At 44.0% G+C, this 18,896-nt stretch overlaps 1 protein-coding gene across 1 annotated transcript in view; it reads left to right on the top strand.

Annotated features, from left to right (window-relative positions):
* FAM189A2 (family with sequence similarity 189 member A2) overlaps window positions 1-17,925 on the top strand; it is a 51,371-nt gene extending 33,446 nt beyond the window's left edge. Inside the window, exons 4-11 of the mRNA XM_016135534.2 lie at window positions 1,606-1,734; window positions 3,201-3,308; window positions 3,444-3,577; window positions 9,850-9,979; window positions 10,141-10,219; window positions 11,608-11,760; window positions 14,024-14,316; window positions 17,027-17,925. Of these exons, the coding sequence (XP_015991020.2) occupies window positions 1,606-1,734; window positions 3,201-3,308; window positions 3,444-3,577; window positions 9,850-9,979; window positions 10,141-10,219; window positions 11,608-11,760; window positions 14,024-14,316; window positions 17,027-17,230 (1,230 nt within the window). The 3' untranslated portion in view covers window positions 17,231-17,925. The remainder of the gene's footprint in view (window positions 1-1,605; window positions 1,735-3,200; window positions 3,309-3,443; window positions 3,578-9,849; window positions 9,980-10,140; window positions 10,220-11,607; window positions 11,761-14,023; window positions 14,317-17,026) is intronic.
* The last annotated feature ends 971 nt before the right edge of the window (window positions 17,926-18,896 follow it).

Genomic DNA, 18,896 nt, shown 5'->3' with positions numbered 1-18,896 from the left:
GGCATCAGTGTTTGATATAATAATACATCTCTTAATGTGGTTTAAGGACAAGGAATAAAAAAATGTTACAGAATCCTTGGAATTCTGGAAAAGGCAAAACTAATCTATGTAGAAAAAAATCAGAAACAGTGGTTGCCTCAAGGAGGGTGTGGGCAGCAATTGATGGAGAAGGAACATGAGGAAATTAACTCCTGTGATAGAAAAGTTTTCTATTTTGATAGGATTCGGGTTACATAGGTGTATGCCTTGCTCAAAATTCCTTGAATGGTATGCTTACGATTTGTATATGTAAAATTTATGTGTGTGTATGTAAATTTCATCTCAAAAAAAGAAAAACCACAACCAAACCGAAAACTGTTGTGTAATCCAGTAGTGGAATTCTTTTTCCTTTAGCTTCCTAGTCAGCTTGTGTTATAAGGAACTAAATTTTCTCCTAATTTGGAAAAATGCATGAAATTTATTACTATGACTAGAGGGTAAGAATCGTAGTAAGAAAAAAAAATTTTTTTCTGTTTAGTAACTAAAGCATTGTAGATGTTCGTTCTTAAAGATTACTGAAGAATTTTGCAGTGAAGTCAAAGCTGCCTGATTAATTTAACAAGTATGAAAGAGGCATGGCCTTTCTTTTTAGCTGAGATGGCATAGGCAATTTCAACAACTCAAGCAGCAGAGCAAGTAAGAACAAACCTCTGCCCCCAATTTATGAGTTTGATGAGCCAAAATCAGGTGTTAAACATATTTTCACAGCCTAACTTAAGGGAAACTTGGAAAAGTGACCAAAAGTTTACAAAGCATCTCACTAAAATATGTATGAGATTGCTCATCAGTGATGTTATCACTTCAAAAGAGAGAGCATTGAAGATGTGAACTAAGAGATCTCTTCAAGTCTACATGGTTTAGGGCTACTCTCACCAACTAACTATACCCTGCGCTTCTTAACAGGCACATGGTAGATTGAACTGTCTTGCCCTCTTGGAGTTTGGTGAGGCATTATGATTTGCTTTGGCAATGATATGTGAGCTAAAGTGATGAGTGTCATTTCCAAGAGGAAAATTTAAGCTAGAGTTACCCAAGATTTGGAATAAAAGTACAGGACACCCAGTTAAATCTGAATCTCAAATAAACAGCTAATAGGTTTTTACTATTAACATGTAAACATGTCTCATGTAATATTTAGGACATATACTAAAAAGTGGTCTGCTATTTATCTGAATTCAAATTTAACTGGTCATCTTGCATCTTATCTGGCAGCCCTACTTTAAGTGCCAGTGTGCAATTCATCTTGTGTTTTCTATCTCTCTCTGGCATAGCGATTATCAATCCTGGAACGGTAGATGCTCCATCAACCTGGGTCTCTAAGGAAATATGATGAGCAGAGTCTCCTGCTGACCTGTAATGGACATGCAGATATTTAAGAAATAACTTTGGTTGGTTAAGCCATCGAAAGTTTGCAGACCCTAGCATACCCTAGCCTATCCTGACTGATATAGACACTGCCTGACACTGAACCCTGCCATATCTTGTCCATAGGATTGGTGCTTCATAGTGTAGCCTGTATATTTTTTCTTACTAATTAAATTATTCTTCTGTCTTTTCCCCCTTAAGGTGGACTTAGGTGAAGGCAAGATTTGCTTCTGTTGTGAAGAATTTCAACCAACTAAATGCACAGACAAAGAAAATGCCTTGAAACTCTTCCCAGTTCAGCCTTGTAGTGCGGTTCACCTTCTACTTAAGGTACCTCAAATGGATTCAACCACCCAGCAAAAAATATACCGCAGAGCCCCCAGAGAAGGCTAAGTTACTTGAAATATCCCTACCCTGTTACCTGCCTCAAACAGTTACACTTCTGGAAGAACATATGAGCAACCCCTCATCAGTGCTCAGAGACAGAACTGAATACAGGAAGAGCACAGATTGTGTGTCTTTTAAATTATGTATGGATGGCTTTCTTTGTATTCAAGAAGTATAAGATAGTAAAAAATGTAAAGGAGATTAAATATATACATATGTATATATGTGTATATATGTGTATGTGCACACATGCACATATAGCTACACATATATGATGTAGGTGTTCCCAAAACCTTTAAATTGCACGCCCATTTGTCATTGCTCTGATGCTCCTTTGTTGGCGTAAGTGAGCAGTTGAGTCCTGCCATTCCAGGACACGTAGACTTCGGAGAGATATTGGCCAGGAAATACAAGAGAACTGCAAGCACTTTGCTTCTTGTTTAATAGGCAACAGCTATAATAAGCAACAGAGATTAAAAACAGATGACCTCAGTTAACGAAAAATACAAAATTAACGTTTATTACAGTATTGGATACAAACTGTGTCCTGACTTAAGGCCCATCTTACCAGTGAGTGACAAGATCAGCTGGTGAACCAAGTCTACTAATGACAACTTTCTTTAGATCTTTGTTTTGAGTTCGTTTTTTTTTGTGGGGAAGAGGGACCTCTGAGCAGAGAGAAGCTGACGGCTCTCTGGGTTATGTGAGATATTTAAAAAAAAATGGCCTTCTTTCTTTGGCTTCTGGATTTTTGAAAGCTGACTCACCCCCAAACTTTCTGAGCCAGGACTTACTTAGCTTGGGGAAAGCCCCACGAAGGAGCCAGGGCTATGGCAACAGAAACTTTTGGAATGGCCTTTGCTGCTATTTCGAGATATGTATTTGGAGGAGAAAAGCCCTGTTTACAATTGGGCAGCCGGCCCCCTCCGTTGTCCCAGTTGTGTGCCCCCGGCAGCTCTGCCAATAGCTCCTGAAATAGAATCAGTGGCCACAAGTTAAGCAGCAAGCTGTCCTGGTGCGAGGCTATGGGAGGGGGAGGCTGGGAATGGATGTCACTGGGGACACCAGCTTTAGGAGGGACTCTCATTACTCTCTTGGAATAAACATCTCCAGACAGTGTTCTGATGCTTGCAGACAGAAATATTGTAGTATCAGGTCTTTCTGGGACAGAAAGCTTCTATGATAAGTTTTGCAAATTAAGAAGTACACACTATTGCGTGAGAGTGATAATAATCACCAGCATTTATTTTGGCACTTACCATGTAAGTCCTTTAATGCATTTTTCTCATGAGAATTGGGACATTTTTATTATTGTTATTATTATTATTATTATTATTTTAAAATAATTTTGTAAAGTTTTAATATTGCGTTTCGGTCATCTGCTTCAATGTCATTGTTCCTTGTTCTAGAAAGTCCTTTTCGCCCTGTGTGCCTTGAATGCCCTGACCACCACCGTCTGCTTGGTGGCCGCCGCCCTTCGCTACCTCCAGATATTTGCAGCCAGAAGATCCTGCAGCGTAAGTCCATGCGAGGTGGCACTGTGGCTACATTTTCACTGAGCTGGCCCAGGGACCTTTCTGTGTAATCCATTGCTTTTCTCCCCGAGCCTTTGCAGTAAGGGCTGGTGACTAACGGTGGTGCTGTTTAATTAGGATGAATCCCAGATTTCTGCTGAAGAAGTGGAAGAACACGGACGCATCCCAGATCCTGATGACTTCGTGCCGCCAGTGCCCCCCCCTTCCTATTTCGCCACATTTTACTCGTGCACACCCCGGATGAACCGCAGGTATGGTTTCTAGGACCGCTCCCTCCCACCCAGGTCTCTGTGGGGTACTCTCAGTTTTGAAGACAGAAGGATCTCCACAACTCACACTAGGAGCTCTGACTTCTCTCCGAAATCTAGACAGATTGTGTTATTCTGTGTTATCGTGGTTTTTTTTTGCATGCGTTATTGTATTGTGTTATATTTTTAGGATTTTTTATTTTCTCCTCTTTTTTCCTTTCCCTGTCCCTCCATCCCTGCCTACCTTCCCCTCCCCTCTCTTTTGCTCTCTCTCTCTCTCCTCTTTTTGTCTGATAAACTGCAAGAAACTAAAGAAAAGTCAAACCTTGATACAAGGTTATACTTTTTCAATTTCAATTAGCTTCTTAGGAAAACTGACACCCAGTGAGATAACGGCTGTAATTCGACATGATTGAGAGCTGCTGTTGCCTTGGAAACGTGCTCAGTTAGGCCAAATCGATGTTCATTATAACACCATCAGCAGGTCCCCAAATCATGAAATTCTTCCCAGCCATTAAAAAAAGATGAATTATTAATTACACCTTCCTGGTCTAGAAAAAATAGTCACCATGCTTATTTTCCTTTTCAAATGCTAGCTCAAAATTTGATCATCTGTTTCTTAACTCTAAGGAATCATTACTTGTAACATTATTATTTGTAGAACAAAATGCTGCATGCCTTCTGATTTTTGGTGACTTCTAGAATTGTTATTCTCTAAGGAATGACTTCATTTATTCATTCAACAAATATTTAATCAGTCCGTTGCTTATTAGTCACTGTGCTCCATTATTGAGAATTCAGAATGAGTTAGATTCAAATTCTTCCTCTATCAGGGAGCTCACAGTCAAGGGCATTCAAAATGAGTGTTATTAGGATCACAGCAGTTCTCAAAAGAAAGAATTTCAGTGCACAGAGGACCACCCAACCTGGAACAGTGGCCGGGCTGCAGAAAACTTTAAGAGTTAGCCAGTGTTAGCTTCCTGGATGAAGTGATCTTAAGCTGAATTTAGAGGATAAGCAAGCCTATGTTTACGCTTCCAAAAGAGAATCTCTGAATTCTACAGAAAGGTTAGTGTCTTTAGCTCGATACTTAGAGGGCCAGGAATTTTCACCTTTTAATACGAATAGAGAGTTATCAAACAAATTTGGCTCCAGGCTTGGGTTTTTTGGAATCCATTTTCTAATGCGCAGGGCAGCGATGTGACTGGGAAACAGGTCACCAGTGGGGGCTACCACCACGTGCTGCTAATGTTCTTTCCAACGGGTTACCTTCCCGACTTGTCCCTCAGGGTCATACCTAGACCCGCCTCCATGCTATCTCATGCTCACCTGCCTAGGCAGGTCGAAAAGACCACAAAGCCAGAGGGGGCATCAGCCGGCTGGACAGATGGAGGTGGGGCATCCTGGGGGACAGCTCAGCGTCACTGTTGTTCAGGGAGTGGTGTACTAAAATTCAAGCCTCAGGGGCCAGAACAGCTTCCCCAGTCTCTTAGGAAATGGGCCAATAATTACAGGGGCCAGAGAGACAGAGCAACAAAACTCATACTGTTTGTGTACATTAGGACACATTTGCTAAAACCTTGGCTCGGTCTCAGGCTGGGTGAAGAGGGCACATGGGAGGACTGTAGAAACACCTGTTATTTCATGGTTGGGATGGGAAATGCCCTCTTCAGGAAGAATTCCGTGACACTGAGGTCGTGGGTGAGCACTTGGTTGACCAAAGAGGAGGCAACGGACTTAATTTCCTGCGGAGGCAGAGAGGGAAAGTGACCCATGTGGGTTTAGGAGTCATGTGCCTCCAGGAGTCCTATAGAAACCTCTCCCCCATCCGCTCCTCCTCAGTCATGTTCAGCAGGGTGGGCATTTCTGCTCCCCATCTGTGTGCTTTCCTGGATTTGTCCCCCAGTCCTGAGAGAGCCCCTGGCCAAATCTAGGTTGGAAGTAGACAGAAGAGTGTCTCGTTATCATTCAAAACTTTCTTGAAGCAACATGGGGGAGGGTGCTAAAGCAAAACACCTTTGTGAGAAAGAAGATACTACTCAGCCTAAAATGTATGCCTGGAGCTCTAGATCAGATCTCCAACAGGCAAACACTCTCATGTTCTGAAATGCTACCAATATCGGAAAGTGCAGTCCACTTTCCTTTTTAAAATGGCTAAATTTATTCACCTTTAGATACATATTCTATCAAAGATATTTTTAAGTTTTACTGATTTTGCTAGATTCTCAGTATAAATGAACTTTGTAGATACTAGCTGTTTTACCCAGTTAGTAATTTTCTATCTTGTAAGCAGGCAGGCAAAATATTAATGAATGTTTTTTTAAAATTTCCACAATCAGTTATGCTAAGTGTTTTCACACAATAGAGGCTCCCCATTTCTTGTAAAGTATTATGACCTCTCAGAAGAGGTTTATTTATTTAACTTCTATAAATACAACCACTTCATGCATTGGTATCTCCTTGAGAAAGGGCTTCTCAAGTTACTGTCATAAACTGAAGCCTGATTGCAGTCAAGGCTTCTGTCCAAAGATGGCTTATCTACTTTGTGAATCGATTTGTAAGTACAGGAGGGGCTCTGCGTATCCCGTGCCCACTACTCTAGGGAGCCCCCCATTCTCAGAAGTTGGCTCGAGTCAGGAGTCAAAAAAGAAGAGTCTCCAAACCCTTTCACTGAGGTGGGCCTGCTTGTACTGTGGGGATGATACCTGCTATAGAATGTTAAAGAGGAGGGGGTGGGAGCCAGGTTGACCCGGGCATTTCTTGAATGTGAAGACAAAAATGCCACCCATTTTTTTTCCTAACAAGCTTCAAAACCCACACTCAGGTAGAGCGGGGCTGTGCTAGGGGTTGACGCAGCGCTCAACCCCTGTCTTGCTCCCCGCTCCATGGGCGGAAACCCTACCACCGTGTGCCCAGCGAAAGGGCATATTAGTTGCTGCATCACTCTTGGATGAGTTCTCAAGGCCTATTTGTAGCATCAAAGCAGAACACATGCATGATCTGTTTGGGTTTCCTGTTCATCTTTAGTGCTTAGGAACATGAACCAATGAAGGTTTCCTGAAGACTTTGGGATGACTTGAAAGAGCCCAGGCTCTGGTATCTCTTAAAAGGATGACCTTTTGTAGATCTCTTATTTCTCATCATTTCTGAGCCTCAGTTTCCTTATTCACCTGCATTGCTACATGGCTGCCGAGAGGATTGTTAAGAGATAATGGGCATTAAAAAAGTCCTTCTAAAAATAAAAGCTTAGACTGAGCTATACCAGTGTTACTTGCCCAGTTTAAAGTGTTCTTGGCACGAATCTTACACTTAAGATACATGTAGCCCTTAATCTTACCCCTACCTTAGCAGGTAGCAGTTTTCCTAAGACACAGGTTCTTAATAAAATCCTCATTACCTTTCCCAGATATAACAGGGCTTTAATTTCAGCCACCATAATCCATTTCCTTTTGCAGTGGTCTCAGTCCTAGCTGTGCATCAGAATCACCTAGGGGCATTGACAACCTACAGATACCCAGGTCCCTCAGCAGGCAATTAGAGGAGAATTTGTGGAGGTGAGGTCTGGGTCATCCAAAGTTGAGAAACCTCCCCAGGCAATTCTACTCTGTAGCCAGGGTTGCAAGCCCTACGGGATCAGGAAAAACCTTCCAGGAGCTACCAGACCCATTTCCCTCCAAGGGTCCTTATTTACCCAAAGCGATAAAATAAGGAAAAGCTGCCTAACAGGAAAGGAATTTTCCTGCCGCACTAACTCTAGCAGCATCTTCCATCAAAATGAGGCTTTCCTGGTCATTTTTATAACCACCATAGAAGCTTCATTTTGCAATCAATTTAGATAAAGAGCATCACCCTCCCCCCACCAGTTTTTCTTCTTGAAGAGATTCTGTAGTAGTTTACGATCTAAAATGGAAGCTTTTTCCTCTGACCCCTTGGCCCTAAGCAAGCCCTCTCTTCTTTGTGAACGTAATGTATAGGAAACCACGGGGCTGGGAATATAAAACGAACACTGCCAGAGCTAACGAACAAGCAGGGATATTAACTTTCCAGGCAAGGGCACAGCAGTGAAGAAATGCTGGCAGAGTTGGCCAAGGGGGAAAAGCCAAGGGTTTATAAGTGCTAGAAAGATGGCTCTTGAAGGTTATGCTGATTATGGATTGAAGACTGGCCCTCTGGAGAAGACAGAAGGAGTCTCTGGGTCTCATCGAGTAAAACAGGTCTCCTTGATCCTTGGTCAGGTCCAGGCAGAGTCTGGCTTCCTGGAGTCGCTGGGCGTTTGTAGTTCTCGCACAGCCCCGGCTGGAATGGAGACAGTTGGTGTGAAACCTGTGGGCAAGTCCTGATCTAAGGAGAGAATGTCCCTTTTTTGAAAACTTTGCAAGGACCTCTCACAGCCACCCTTGGGAGAAACCATTCATGCCGGCACTTTTATTTAGACATGTTATGTGCTATGTTCTGAGCCTACACATATCCCCACATTAGGTGTCAAAACATAACCTCCTCCCTTACGTTTCAGGTCAGCAGGGGCTGAGAGTCTTCCTTCTGAGAGAAGATAAAGGGGAGAGGGGAGAGCTTTTTCATCTGTTTCCCTCAGCCCACAGGAGTCTCATTCTTCTAAATCCCAGAATTCTGGAAGTTTAATTGTTAGGAATGAAGAACATCACAGCTTTTTCAACTTTTTTTCCTCCACCAATTACAGTTTTGTAAATGAGCATGAGGAATAAAATGAAACAGCCATCAATCCAGAAGTGCCTTTCTGAAAAAGCAGTCTCCCTCATACAACTGGCTCCAGAATGTCTTTCATTAGTCTTTTAGTTTATGTCCGTTTATGTATTTCAAGAACAAATGTTACATTTTGCTATTATCTGTTTTTTTTCTCCTCCACTACTTTGTGGCCTGAAATCTGTTTTTTTTTTTTTAATCTTCTGTGTGTGTGTGTGTGTGTGTGTGTGTGTGTTTAAATTGAGATATAATTGAAATACAATACAGTTTCAGGTGTACAATGTAATGGTTTGTTATTTGTTTGTATTGCAAAATGATCACCACAGCAAGACTAGTTTAACATCTATCATTACACATAGTTTAAAAGGTTTTTTTTTTTTTTCTCACAATGCAATATATAGATATGCCTTACTACTAAATTGTACACCTGAAACTTACTGGATTTTGTTAACCAACGTCACCATAAAAAAAGAAAAAAAAGAAAAAGTTTTTTCTTGTGATGAGAACTGTTAAGATCTACTCTCTTAGCAACTTTCAAATATACAAAACTGTGTTATTAACTGTAGTCACTATGCTGTGTATTACATCCCCACAAATTATTTATTTTATAACTGGAAGTTTTGTTAAAGGCTACAAACTTCTATGTATTTTTAACTATTATTTTGAAATTTAGCTTCTTTGTTACCTAGATTATTTGTGTATGTGTGTGTGTGTGTCTTCTCCCACCCCCACCCCAAATCTTAACAGCAACTATGATGAATTTTCACTAATGCAAAGTAAAATGAAGATTTGAGGGCTGAAAAATATGCACATGTAATTTTCTATGGACACTGGCAGAAAATCTTGTGGGTTTTTTTGTTTTTGTTTTTCGCTGCCAAGGGTCCCACAGGACAAAAACCGCGGTGCCTGGCATGCAGCAAGCACTCAGTCAGTGTTTGTTGAATGGCCACCTTTAATAGGGGTCACTTTGTGATTTCTCCCGCAATATGCGGCTTTGTCTCTGAGCTATGGCATTGTTCACTTTATTTGAAAATTTCATATATCCTTTTAAATGTTTTTTGAACATGTAGTGAGTTTCTATCATGAGCAGACATTGGGGAAACCCAGGCAAGGAACTTGGCATATATTTACTAATGTAAGAAATAATTGAGTTTCCCCGAGTCCCTAGTCTTGTTTTGTGTTTTCCTTTGAGATGAAATTCACATAACATGAAATTAACCGTTTGAACATGTGCAGTTGAGTAGCATTTAGTACATTCACGATAAGGTGCCACCATCACCTCCACCTTGTTTTAAAGCATTTCGTCGCCTCCGAGGGGAGCCTGTTAAGCAGTCACTCACTCCTCGTTCCCCCCAGCCCCTGGCAGTCACTAATCTGCTTTTATTCTCTTATGGATTATTGTTTCCTTTTTGCCTAGTGGATTTAAAAGTAATGATGGCATTGCATTTTATACATGGTCACTTGCTTAAGGATAACCCTCTAGAGGCAAAGGCCAGCGTGTAGGAGCCGCTAACGTCAGGTAGCCAGATGGCCTGATGCCAGCGTGCTTTTCCTAGGATGGTTGGTCCCGATGTCATTCCACTGCCGCATATCTACGGAGCACGAATCAAGGGTGTGGAAGTGTTCTGTCCGCTGGACCCCCCACCTCCCTATGAAGCTGTGGTGAACCAGACCGACCAGGAGCAGGTACTGTTTATGGAGTTTCTCTTTGGTACGTTGACCACAAGCATGTGACACAGAGAACAATGGGAGAACGTGCCTTGCAGATCTTTTTACAAAGTTCGCTGAGTCCAGATGACGCTTGAGTTGATTATCAACAAATCTCTCTCTTCTTTCTGGTGATTCAGGGATCTTCATTCCAAATGCCAGAAGGATCAGAAGCTGCCACGAGGCCTTTGGAACCAATCTGCATGCCGGTGACTCAAGGTGATAAACTCATTATCACTGCCCAAACTTGTGATTCAGTAAATTAAAACATGATAAAATTATGATCTCTATGATATTTTGTTGGGGGGGGGGTGGGTCAGATATTCTTGGAGCAAATGATTTAAGTTACATCTTTTCCTGGTGTAAAAATACTATCAACTATTAGGGCTTACAAGTGAGAGTTAACATGTGAACAGAAATACAGATATCCTTAGAATCTTCTAACCATACTAACCAGACTATTCTGGACCTAAGAAATAGATTACAGAGTTTAATTTGGCATTCCTGTGCTTTCCGACCAAAGATTACTATTTTTTTTTTCTCCTGTTAAAATAACATGAGCTCTTTTTAAGGGGAAAAAAAGCGTTTCATCTATTGCAGGATGATTTGCTGTGAGGTTGTGCTGTCACTTATAACCTAGGGCCCAGGTCATTCTGCCTTAACATGTGCTGATTTCTGATTTCTAGTCCCACATTAAATACTAGAGTCAGTTTATACTTATCCTTGTAATTTAAGGGAACGTTATTATAGCTGTCTCTCTTTGAAGAGGTTTTAAATCGCCCAGAGAATTGTCCACCAGGACAAATCTGTACTTGGTGATAAATAATGGATCAACTTGGCTATTTTAGGTGGAGGTAATTTTTCAGCAGCACCATTTGGAATTGGGTTCTTGTTCTGTTCACCTTCCATCTTATGTAGGATTGTGCAGCACTGTTCTGTTTCCTACGTATGTTTGTAATTCATTCATTTCTTTGAAAAGTTTCCCAGACCACAACTCAGGCTTACAAATTATGTGATTTTCTTTTCCTGAGTAAAAGTCATCCAATTCCAGACTGGATTTACTGATTCATTTAGTGGCCACTGGCTCTTTAACTTGGCTTTCCAGGAGTTTCACAGCTTGGCCTGCAGATGCCTCCTCTGCCTGCATTTGGTCTGTAGCCCGCAGGGCAGCTGCCTCACCTGTGCAGGTATTACCTTCCACCCAATAAATCTCATCCTGAATGGCCAGAAACTATAGGATGGCTAGGAGCTTTCCAATACTGCAGCTGTACTAGGATGCTTCACTGGAGAAGATGCTAAGTGCCGTTAGAAAAAATCTGACATTTTGACCAGGCTTTTTAATTGTGTTCTTGGATTTAAAGGTTTTTATTTGTTTTTTTGTTGTTGTTATGTTTTATTGTTTTTAGGGCCAAAGGGTGGTTTGGAGAGGAGGCATTTCCCGTAGTGCTGAGAAATACAAACTTGCTGGGCCAGCAGCCTAAGCAAATGTTGTTAACTGTATTACCCATACCCAGCAGGTGTGGGCTCACAGGTGTTTCCTGCCCAACATTCTGAAAGCTGCAGCTGGTGAAATCATTTTTATTTCTCTTGTTTAAAAAAAAAATCAGGGGGGGACACTCCTAACACACCTGGAGAAGAAAACGCATCCACTTCAACTCCCAACTCAAACCAGCTACACCCCGTGAGAAGCGGAAGAGCCCTGCAGCCCCTGAGGACAAGATCGAAGAGTGACCCTGTGCTCCACCATTCTGCGGACAGAGGTGAGGTCATTCCCCAAGCTTCTGGCAGGGCACTTATTTGCCTAAGGGTGCCAGGTGAAAGCAGGTGGCTCTGGCTGCCCAAGGCCCTACACACAACTCAAGAGATATCTTAAAGGAGGTTAAGAAGTCTTGGGAGAATAAGATATTCTACGTGCACATTAGGAATATGCATCTGCCATATCTTTTGAAGTTGGTAGTTCCGTCCCCCTCCCCTCACCCCTTTTTAAGTCATTTTCATCAAAAGCATTTGGTTTCACATGATAGTATGGTAGGTACTGTACAAAGCAAATTTTGAAAATCTAGTTCTCATTTCTAGATGCTCACTGTCCTATGGGAATAAGCATTCTCTCTCAAGGAAGCAGTCAAAGGGATGTATTTCTAAATCTCTTCTTCTATAATTTAATATTAGTTATCTTTTTACTATGTATGAGTAGATTGAATTATTTAAATCTGACCTCGTTTTAAGAACTCTAGATAGAGTGAAACTTATACTCCATCTCCCTTTTTCTCTGTTTTGAGTTTGTGTAAAGATGTTATTTAATTAATTTTTTTTTAATTAAAAATTTTTAAAATAACATTGAGTCATTTTTTCTGAATATATAAATACCTGAATATCTCAAAATATGTCCTCATTGTAGAAAACTGTAAAACAATAAAAATAAATAAAGGAACCAAAGGAAGAAAAAGAAAACCTGTAATCCTACCAGCACTGGCTTCTTTTGGCGACCTGTTCTCTCACGAGTGGCCTACGGTCTCCTCATGCTCTGTGCAAATACTATTCTCACCCTGCTCTCTCTGGGGCCCTGTGTCACCCCCTTACAGTCTGGTTCCATCCCTCTGACAGCCTGTGTTGTTTGCCGCAGCTCTGGACTGACCGTGTGGGAGCCAGAGAGAACACTCCTGTCTCTGCTGTGGCTTCCGCGTGGGGAGGAGTCCCACCACCTGGGACTGAGCACGCTTCTGCAACCCCAGCAGGCTGGCAGCCTGGCCCCTCAGCTCCCCAGACCTTTCTTCACTGTGGGTCTCTGCCCTACCTGGCACGTTGAGGACTCGAGCTGGCCTCCTGCCAGCTTCAACAGGAACTTTGCTGTCTGCACAGCTTAGAGAGATCTTTCCAGAACCCCTTCCCATTCTGCAGTGCTGCAGGGGCGAGGACGACATGTGTTTACCTGTTGGAGCCCTCCGTTGTAGAAGGGACCAGGTCGCCTTCAAGTGACTGAGTGTAGTCCCTGACGCTGTCCTCATAAATGAGTGTCTGTAGGGAGTGTTCCTGGAAGATTCCGGCTCTGCGAAATGCACCTGGCAGCCTAGGAGGACCGCCGCTAACCCTTGTTTAGAGAGCCTCATGCCGACCCTTCTTCAGAGGAAAAGGATGCTCCCCTTCCTCCACCTGTTCCCCCACCCCGCTTCCTTTCTCCCTTGAGTATCCAAATTGCTGCTTCTCAGGCTGTCACAGACGGAACTCCCCAGTGTCGTGCACACTGCAGGCTGCTGGCTGCCTACGGACACGTGGAGCTCAGGCCTCAGTTTCACTTCACCCTCTGGACAGTGTAGTCGTGTTCTGCCGGTCCTTACGCCCTTGCCGAAGTAGGTAGTTGTGGAAGTCGGAGCCTGCTGTGGATTTCCCAGGCCTGCCGTTGACTTCTGGGATGATGTGTGATCTTTCCGCATCGAGATTTCTCTTTCTGTAATAGCCAGCCGTAGAGCTGCCTCGCAGCCATGCTGTGAGCATTGATGATATAAGTCAGTACAGTGCCCTTGAGGATGTTTAGGACAAAGGTACAAAGTGAACGGAGCATTCCCTCCATCCCGCAAGTCTTGTCTCTCCTCACTCCCTCTCTTTAAGTGGCTCCTTTATCCTCCCCCCTTGGAATGTTCTTTCATTGTTCAACCGTGTTTTTGGTCCGTTTGCCCCATCCGTCCCCATATATTGGTCATTATCCCGTGGAACTGTCGCTCTGTTATAGTTTGCATTCCAGATGCTCCTCTCTATCATCTGCCTTTACCTTGGGGGTCGTGTTTTATGTGGCACAATAAAATGTTTGGGGGACATGTCCTATTGGGACTACATGTCAGGAAATAAGCTTGTGTCAGTGGTTGGTTTTGTTTTCCTTTTGCAAAATGAAAAGCAAGCTGTGCATGGCTGTCAGCATTTGTCACATGCTTCCCATGCTGAGTTTAGTGGTCTGTGGTGTTTCAGATACAGGCGTGTTTTCTTAGGGGGCACGGCCAATGGGTATGTGTTGTTTGTCTTTGCCCACAGCCGCCCCTGTGCTCAGCTGTGAAGCCGCGACTCAGACTGAGGGAAGACCGGATCTGGCTGCGGTGACCCTGAGGAGGGGTTTGAGATCCAGAGCTTCACGATGCAGACCGCGTTCTTTAGTAGATTATAAATCTTACATAGACACCAAGCTGCTGGTGGCGAGGTTCCTGGAGCAGTCCTCCTGCAGTATGACCCCGGACATCCACGAACTTGTAGAAAACATTAAATCTGTTTTGAAGTCTGATGAGGAGCACATGGAGGAAGCCATCACAAGTGCCAGTTTCCTTGAACAGGTAGTTTTATTATTAATATCCAGCGTGAATCAGATAACTTGTTTCCATAGCAGCTGAGGCAGCTTCTCCGATTTCCTGTCCAAGGCACAGTAAGTTCATGATCACTGTATCCAGGGAAATGTGGTTCGGAGGTCTCTGGAGCGGGGGAGAGGAAGCTGGAGCACTTTCTTTTCAGGTGTGGTGATTTTTCCATAGCGTGCTTGGCCCACAGGAAGACAAACCCATATTTCTGGGATGTGGACGCATGCCTGGAAAAAGAGGGTGCAGCTTGGGGATAAGAGCTAGGGATATGGGCAGTGTGGGGAACATTTAGCACTTGGTTTCCTGTACTGAAAGTTTCCTTTGGGATGGCATGTGTTTTTAGACCCTCAATAATGATGGACATACATGAATTTTAATATTGGCGAGATTCTGGGAACTGTTCACATTACCATGAAATGTTTGGCAAGATTACTAAGCTGATAGGACTGAAAGGAATGAACGCCGTTTCCTTTCCATAGGTTAAAAAGTGCAAGGCAATCCCCTAAACAGAAGCCACCAGGGAAAAGAAACAATCAGGCACGTAAATGATTCATTTAGATGTCAGATTTTTTATCTTTAAAGTGAAGGTTGGACTAGGTAGTCTCTACACCTGTATCTCTGAATGAAAGAAATTTTCTTCCGATGAGAACTGGGGATGGGTCACAGCTTTAGTTACCCACCTCTTTTAAAAGTGGTCATCTTTGAGACATTAACCCCATTGCTCCACATACATTGGGTGGCTGTTGAAGACAGTGTAGAGTGGCTTGTGGTGTTACCTGGCTGTGCCTGTGTGTATTAGGTGCCTAGGATATACCTCTTGAGTTAAATTGGGCTGATTCCCAGGGTCATTACCAGCTACAGGATCCTAGGTAAATTTGTAGGCAGATTGAATAAATAGCCCGCTCACTTTCCTTTCTGTTCTCCCTTTCTACTCGCTGGCCTATTCTAACAGAAGCCAGAAGCCAAATTCTCTCCCAGACCTTCAGGGGACTCAGGGGAGACAAAGAGCTATTCAGTTACTCACATGAAGATGTACCCGAACTATGGACCCTCTTGTCTGCTATCTAACAATGGTCAGCCAGTGGTCCTGGGTCAGCCCTAGCTAGTAGCTTATGTAGGGGAGACATTTACATCCTGGTGCCCCTGGCCTGTGCTGGATGTCACCCTCTGCCTCCTTCCCTCTGTCCATCCCCAATGGCCTGCTAAACAGCACCAGGCATTTGGAGTCACTTCTCAAAGGCTGCCAAGCTCTGGTGAGGTAGGAGCTGGAGCAAGCAGTTGCTCTGGACCTTCTGCAAAGTCTTGCTCACTGGAAAATCACTCCGGGAAAAAAGAATAAGCACTTATTGTCTCACAGATACTATCACTACAAAAATTTTCTGGGCCTTTGTGCACAGACCAGATAAAAGTTCGGGTACCAGGATTGTCGCAGTCGACTTGGCTCATCTGCTGGAGGCTTCCAGGGCCAGACTCTGGTGGTGACGTATTGTAATATCACACCCTCCTCAAAGAGAAGGAGGCAGGGACCGGAAGAGGAGCCTTGATTTTGGACTCTACCCAGCCTTTGCACATTTCACTCCTTCTATGTTACTAGAATGTGTTTTTAGATCCGTTTTAATTTTTACCAGTGTCCAAACCACTGGTCCTAACTTGCACATCAATAACAGCTGACATCCGTGAATGTTGGAATTCTTAATCAGGAAACAAGCACAGACCTTAAAGAAAAATAATAATAGCATGTTAGCAAATCTAATGGTTCATCTATTTGGGAGAGTAACCTTTTAATGACCTTAAAATCCCAGAATGGTACATGCTAAACAAAAGTCCTCCCAGTAATTGTCCTATGATGTTGGCGGGAACTGAGCAGCCGGGTTTTTCCCAAGGCGCTAAGAGTGTTTAAGGTCATGGCCATGACCGTGTTTGGATGTACTGAATGGTTCCCCGCCCCTCGTCAATCCCATTTTTACAAAGGAAGTGATATGATATATTTTAAGTTATGTATGTGGCACATCGCAAAAATAGATCTAGCAGTTGAACCATTCTTAAGGATTTTTACAAATAAATTGGCCTAGTTGTGATGTTGTTTATTATGTTGTTTATTGAAGGGTTATGAGATCAATTAGAAGTATCATTGGTTTTGGTCGACATGTTATAAACTCATTACCTGGTCACAATGCCAGGCCCGTGGTTATCAAATTTTCAGGTACTTCGGTATCACCTGGGTTCTTATTAAAAGTACAGATGCTGGAGCCCTACTCCAGATTCACACGGCAATTGGTGTGGCGGAAGCTGTGCATCCCTGTTCCTGACAAGCTCGCCTCCTGCTGTAATGTGCACACCCCAGTGAGAATCACTGGCTTAGACCACAGGGAAATTATTAAAAAAAAAAAAAAATGATGGGAAGGATGCTAAACATAAAGTGAGAAATTCCAATAGATGAACCGGTGAAGTGAGGCAGGTTGACAGCTGAAACCACAGGAAATTTGGAGAATTTCTTAGGAGCTTTAGAAAAGAGGTGATATGTTAAAAGTCTCTCTGGAATTCTTAGTGGGTTCAGCTTTGGGAAAATGCCCTTTTCTCTTTCTCAAGGCAACTAAACTAAACATTACATGGATGGATGTAGGAGGCAGATCCCAGGACCACATCTGGTGAAGCTTAACCTCTCCCCACCCTCTTTATTCTCCCAAAGATAATGGCCCCATTGCAGCCTAGCACTTCTGGGGTCCACGTGCTACCCTCGCGGAGACAGCCTGGCCTGCTGCATCTGCAGAGCTGTGGAGACCTGAGCACCTTCGTCTCGGCAGGGAGGCCGAGAGCCGAGAGGAGGCCCCGGCGAGTGGAGGCTGAGCGGCCACACAGCCTCATCGGTGTCATCCGAGAGACTGTCCTGTGAACCAGTGGGGCCAGGCTCCTGCAATGACCCGAGGAGCGGGAAGGCAGATGGGCCCCGGAAGGCAGAAGGCCACTCTGAGGGGAAGGACCCTCTTTCTCATCATGTGGTCTCCTGGCTGGGAGTTGGGGCTTCCCTCTGGGAACTCCTCAGAAGGGGGGGCACTTCAGAGGACATTTGTTCCTGCTCTTTGGCTCCCCTTTTTGCTGACTGAGGGTGTTCAAGGGTGAACTAGCAGGTTCTCCTAGGGTCGTTTGGTCGTGGGTCTCATCAAGCTGGAGGCCATGTGACAGCAGCATCTCTCTTTCCTCTACTGGGTTCCCTGCCCTGGTGTGGGCAGAAATGGGGCTCATGAGTCTTTGCCCCTCACCCCTCATGGCTCTCTTCCTCACCGAGCGCTCAGTCACTGGGAGGACAGATCTGCCGGGCTGCTTTTGACAGCTCCTGCAGCTTCGCACTGCTCAGTGAGAGAGGAATTGGCAAGGAAGCAGGACAACTAACCCTGACGTTCGGCAATCGTTAAGCCTCATCTTAGGTCACCCTGAAATTATGCTCTCTAGGGAAAACAGGAAACCTTTTGAGTGACAAATTGTAATGAGAGACGTTTAGGGAGAGTATTCTTGTTGATTCCATTTATTCATGCTTGCAAAACTAGAGACGGCTAAGGCAGGACTGAGAATAAAAATGTTTACTTTGGACCTCTGGGCTCGGTGTACAACATTTGTGTCCGTGGAGGTGGCTAGGCCTTACCTTAACTTACCGAGGGTTTGGAACTTGGGGCAGTGGCAGTCTGGTTTGGGCAGGCCACCAAACCAGTTTAATCTCCACAACCCCCATCCCTGTGGATAAAAATGCACCCTTCATCCAAATGTCCTCTGGAGCTGCCTTATAATGGGACCATGAGTACTAAATCAGTAAAGCGATTACAGATTGGGGATTAGTGCCGAGAAGGAAGGAGGTGGTTAAAGAAGGCTTCTTTGAGGAAACGGCATTTAAACTGGGCTTGACTTTGAGGGATAGGGAACGGTGTTCCAGGCGGATGCAATGGCCAATGCAAGGGCTCCCAGCACTAGCGGCTGCTGGAGGAAGAGCCGTAGGCTGGATTTTATGCTCACACTGAGGTACCCTGGAAGAGTTTTCAACAGGAGTGACTGATTTAATTTACATGTCAAGAGATCACATGCGTAGCAGAGACTAGTTTAGGTCAGGACGTGGGATAAAGGAGGTGAGGAGCAGAACGAAGAAGAGGCTATACACGGGAGAGGACTGCCGTGCGCCCTGGGCACTGCCTGTGGTTCAGGTCTGCGCAGGGGGCTTCACACGCTCTCATTTCACCCTCACAGCGGCCTCAGAGGCAGGAGCTATGTTTATCCCCATTTTACAGATGAGGAAATTGAGGTTCAGTAACTTGCCCAAGGTCAGTCAGAAGCTAAGTGGTAGAAATGCCGTTCACATCCCAGCATCCCATCTCCAGAAACCACGCCATTCCCCGACCTCTCCAATAGTAGCAGTTTGCCATTCCTTGTTTCTATGAGGAAGCGGTTGCTAAGGCTCTGAGCTTGGCGCAGACACCCCGGGCTGCAAGCCCACAAACTTTGCCAGAGTGGGGACTGGCAGGAGGACTGAGGACTGAATAAAGAAGAGGGAGAGACAGAGGAGCGGAGCTGGG

Source organism: Rousettus aegyptiacus, unplaced genomic scaffold, assembly GCF_014176215.1.
Source record: "Rousettus aegyptiacus isolate mRouAeg1 unplaced genomic scaffold, mRouAeg1.p scaffold_m13_p_3, whole genome shotgun sequence".
NCBI lineage: Eukaryota > Metazoa > Chordata > Mammalia > Chiroptera > Pteropodidae > Rousettus > Rousettus aegyptiacus.
The sequence above is the reverse complement of the archived record's forward strand: the minus strand, read 5'-3'. Positions and strand labels throughout refer to the sequence as shown.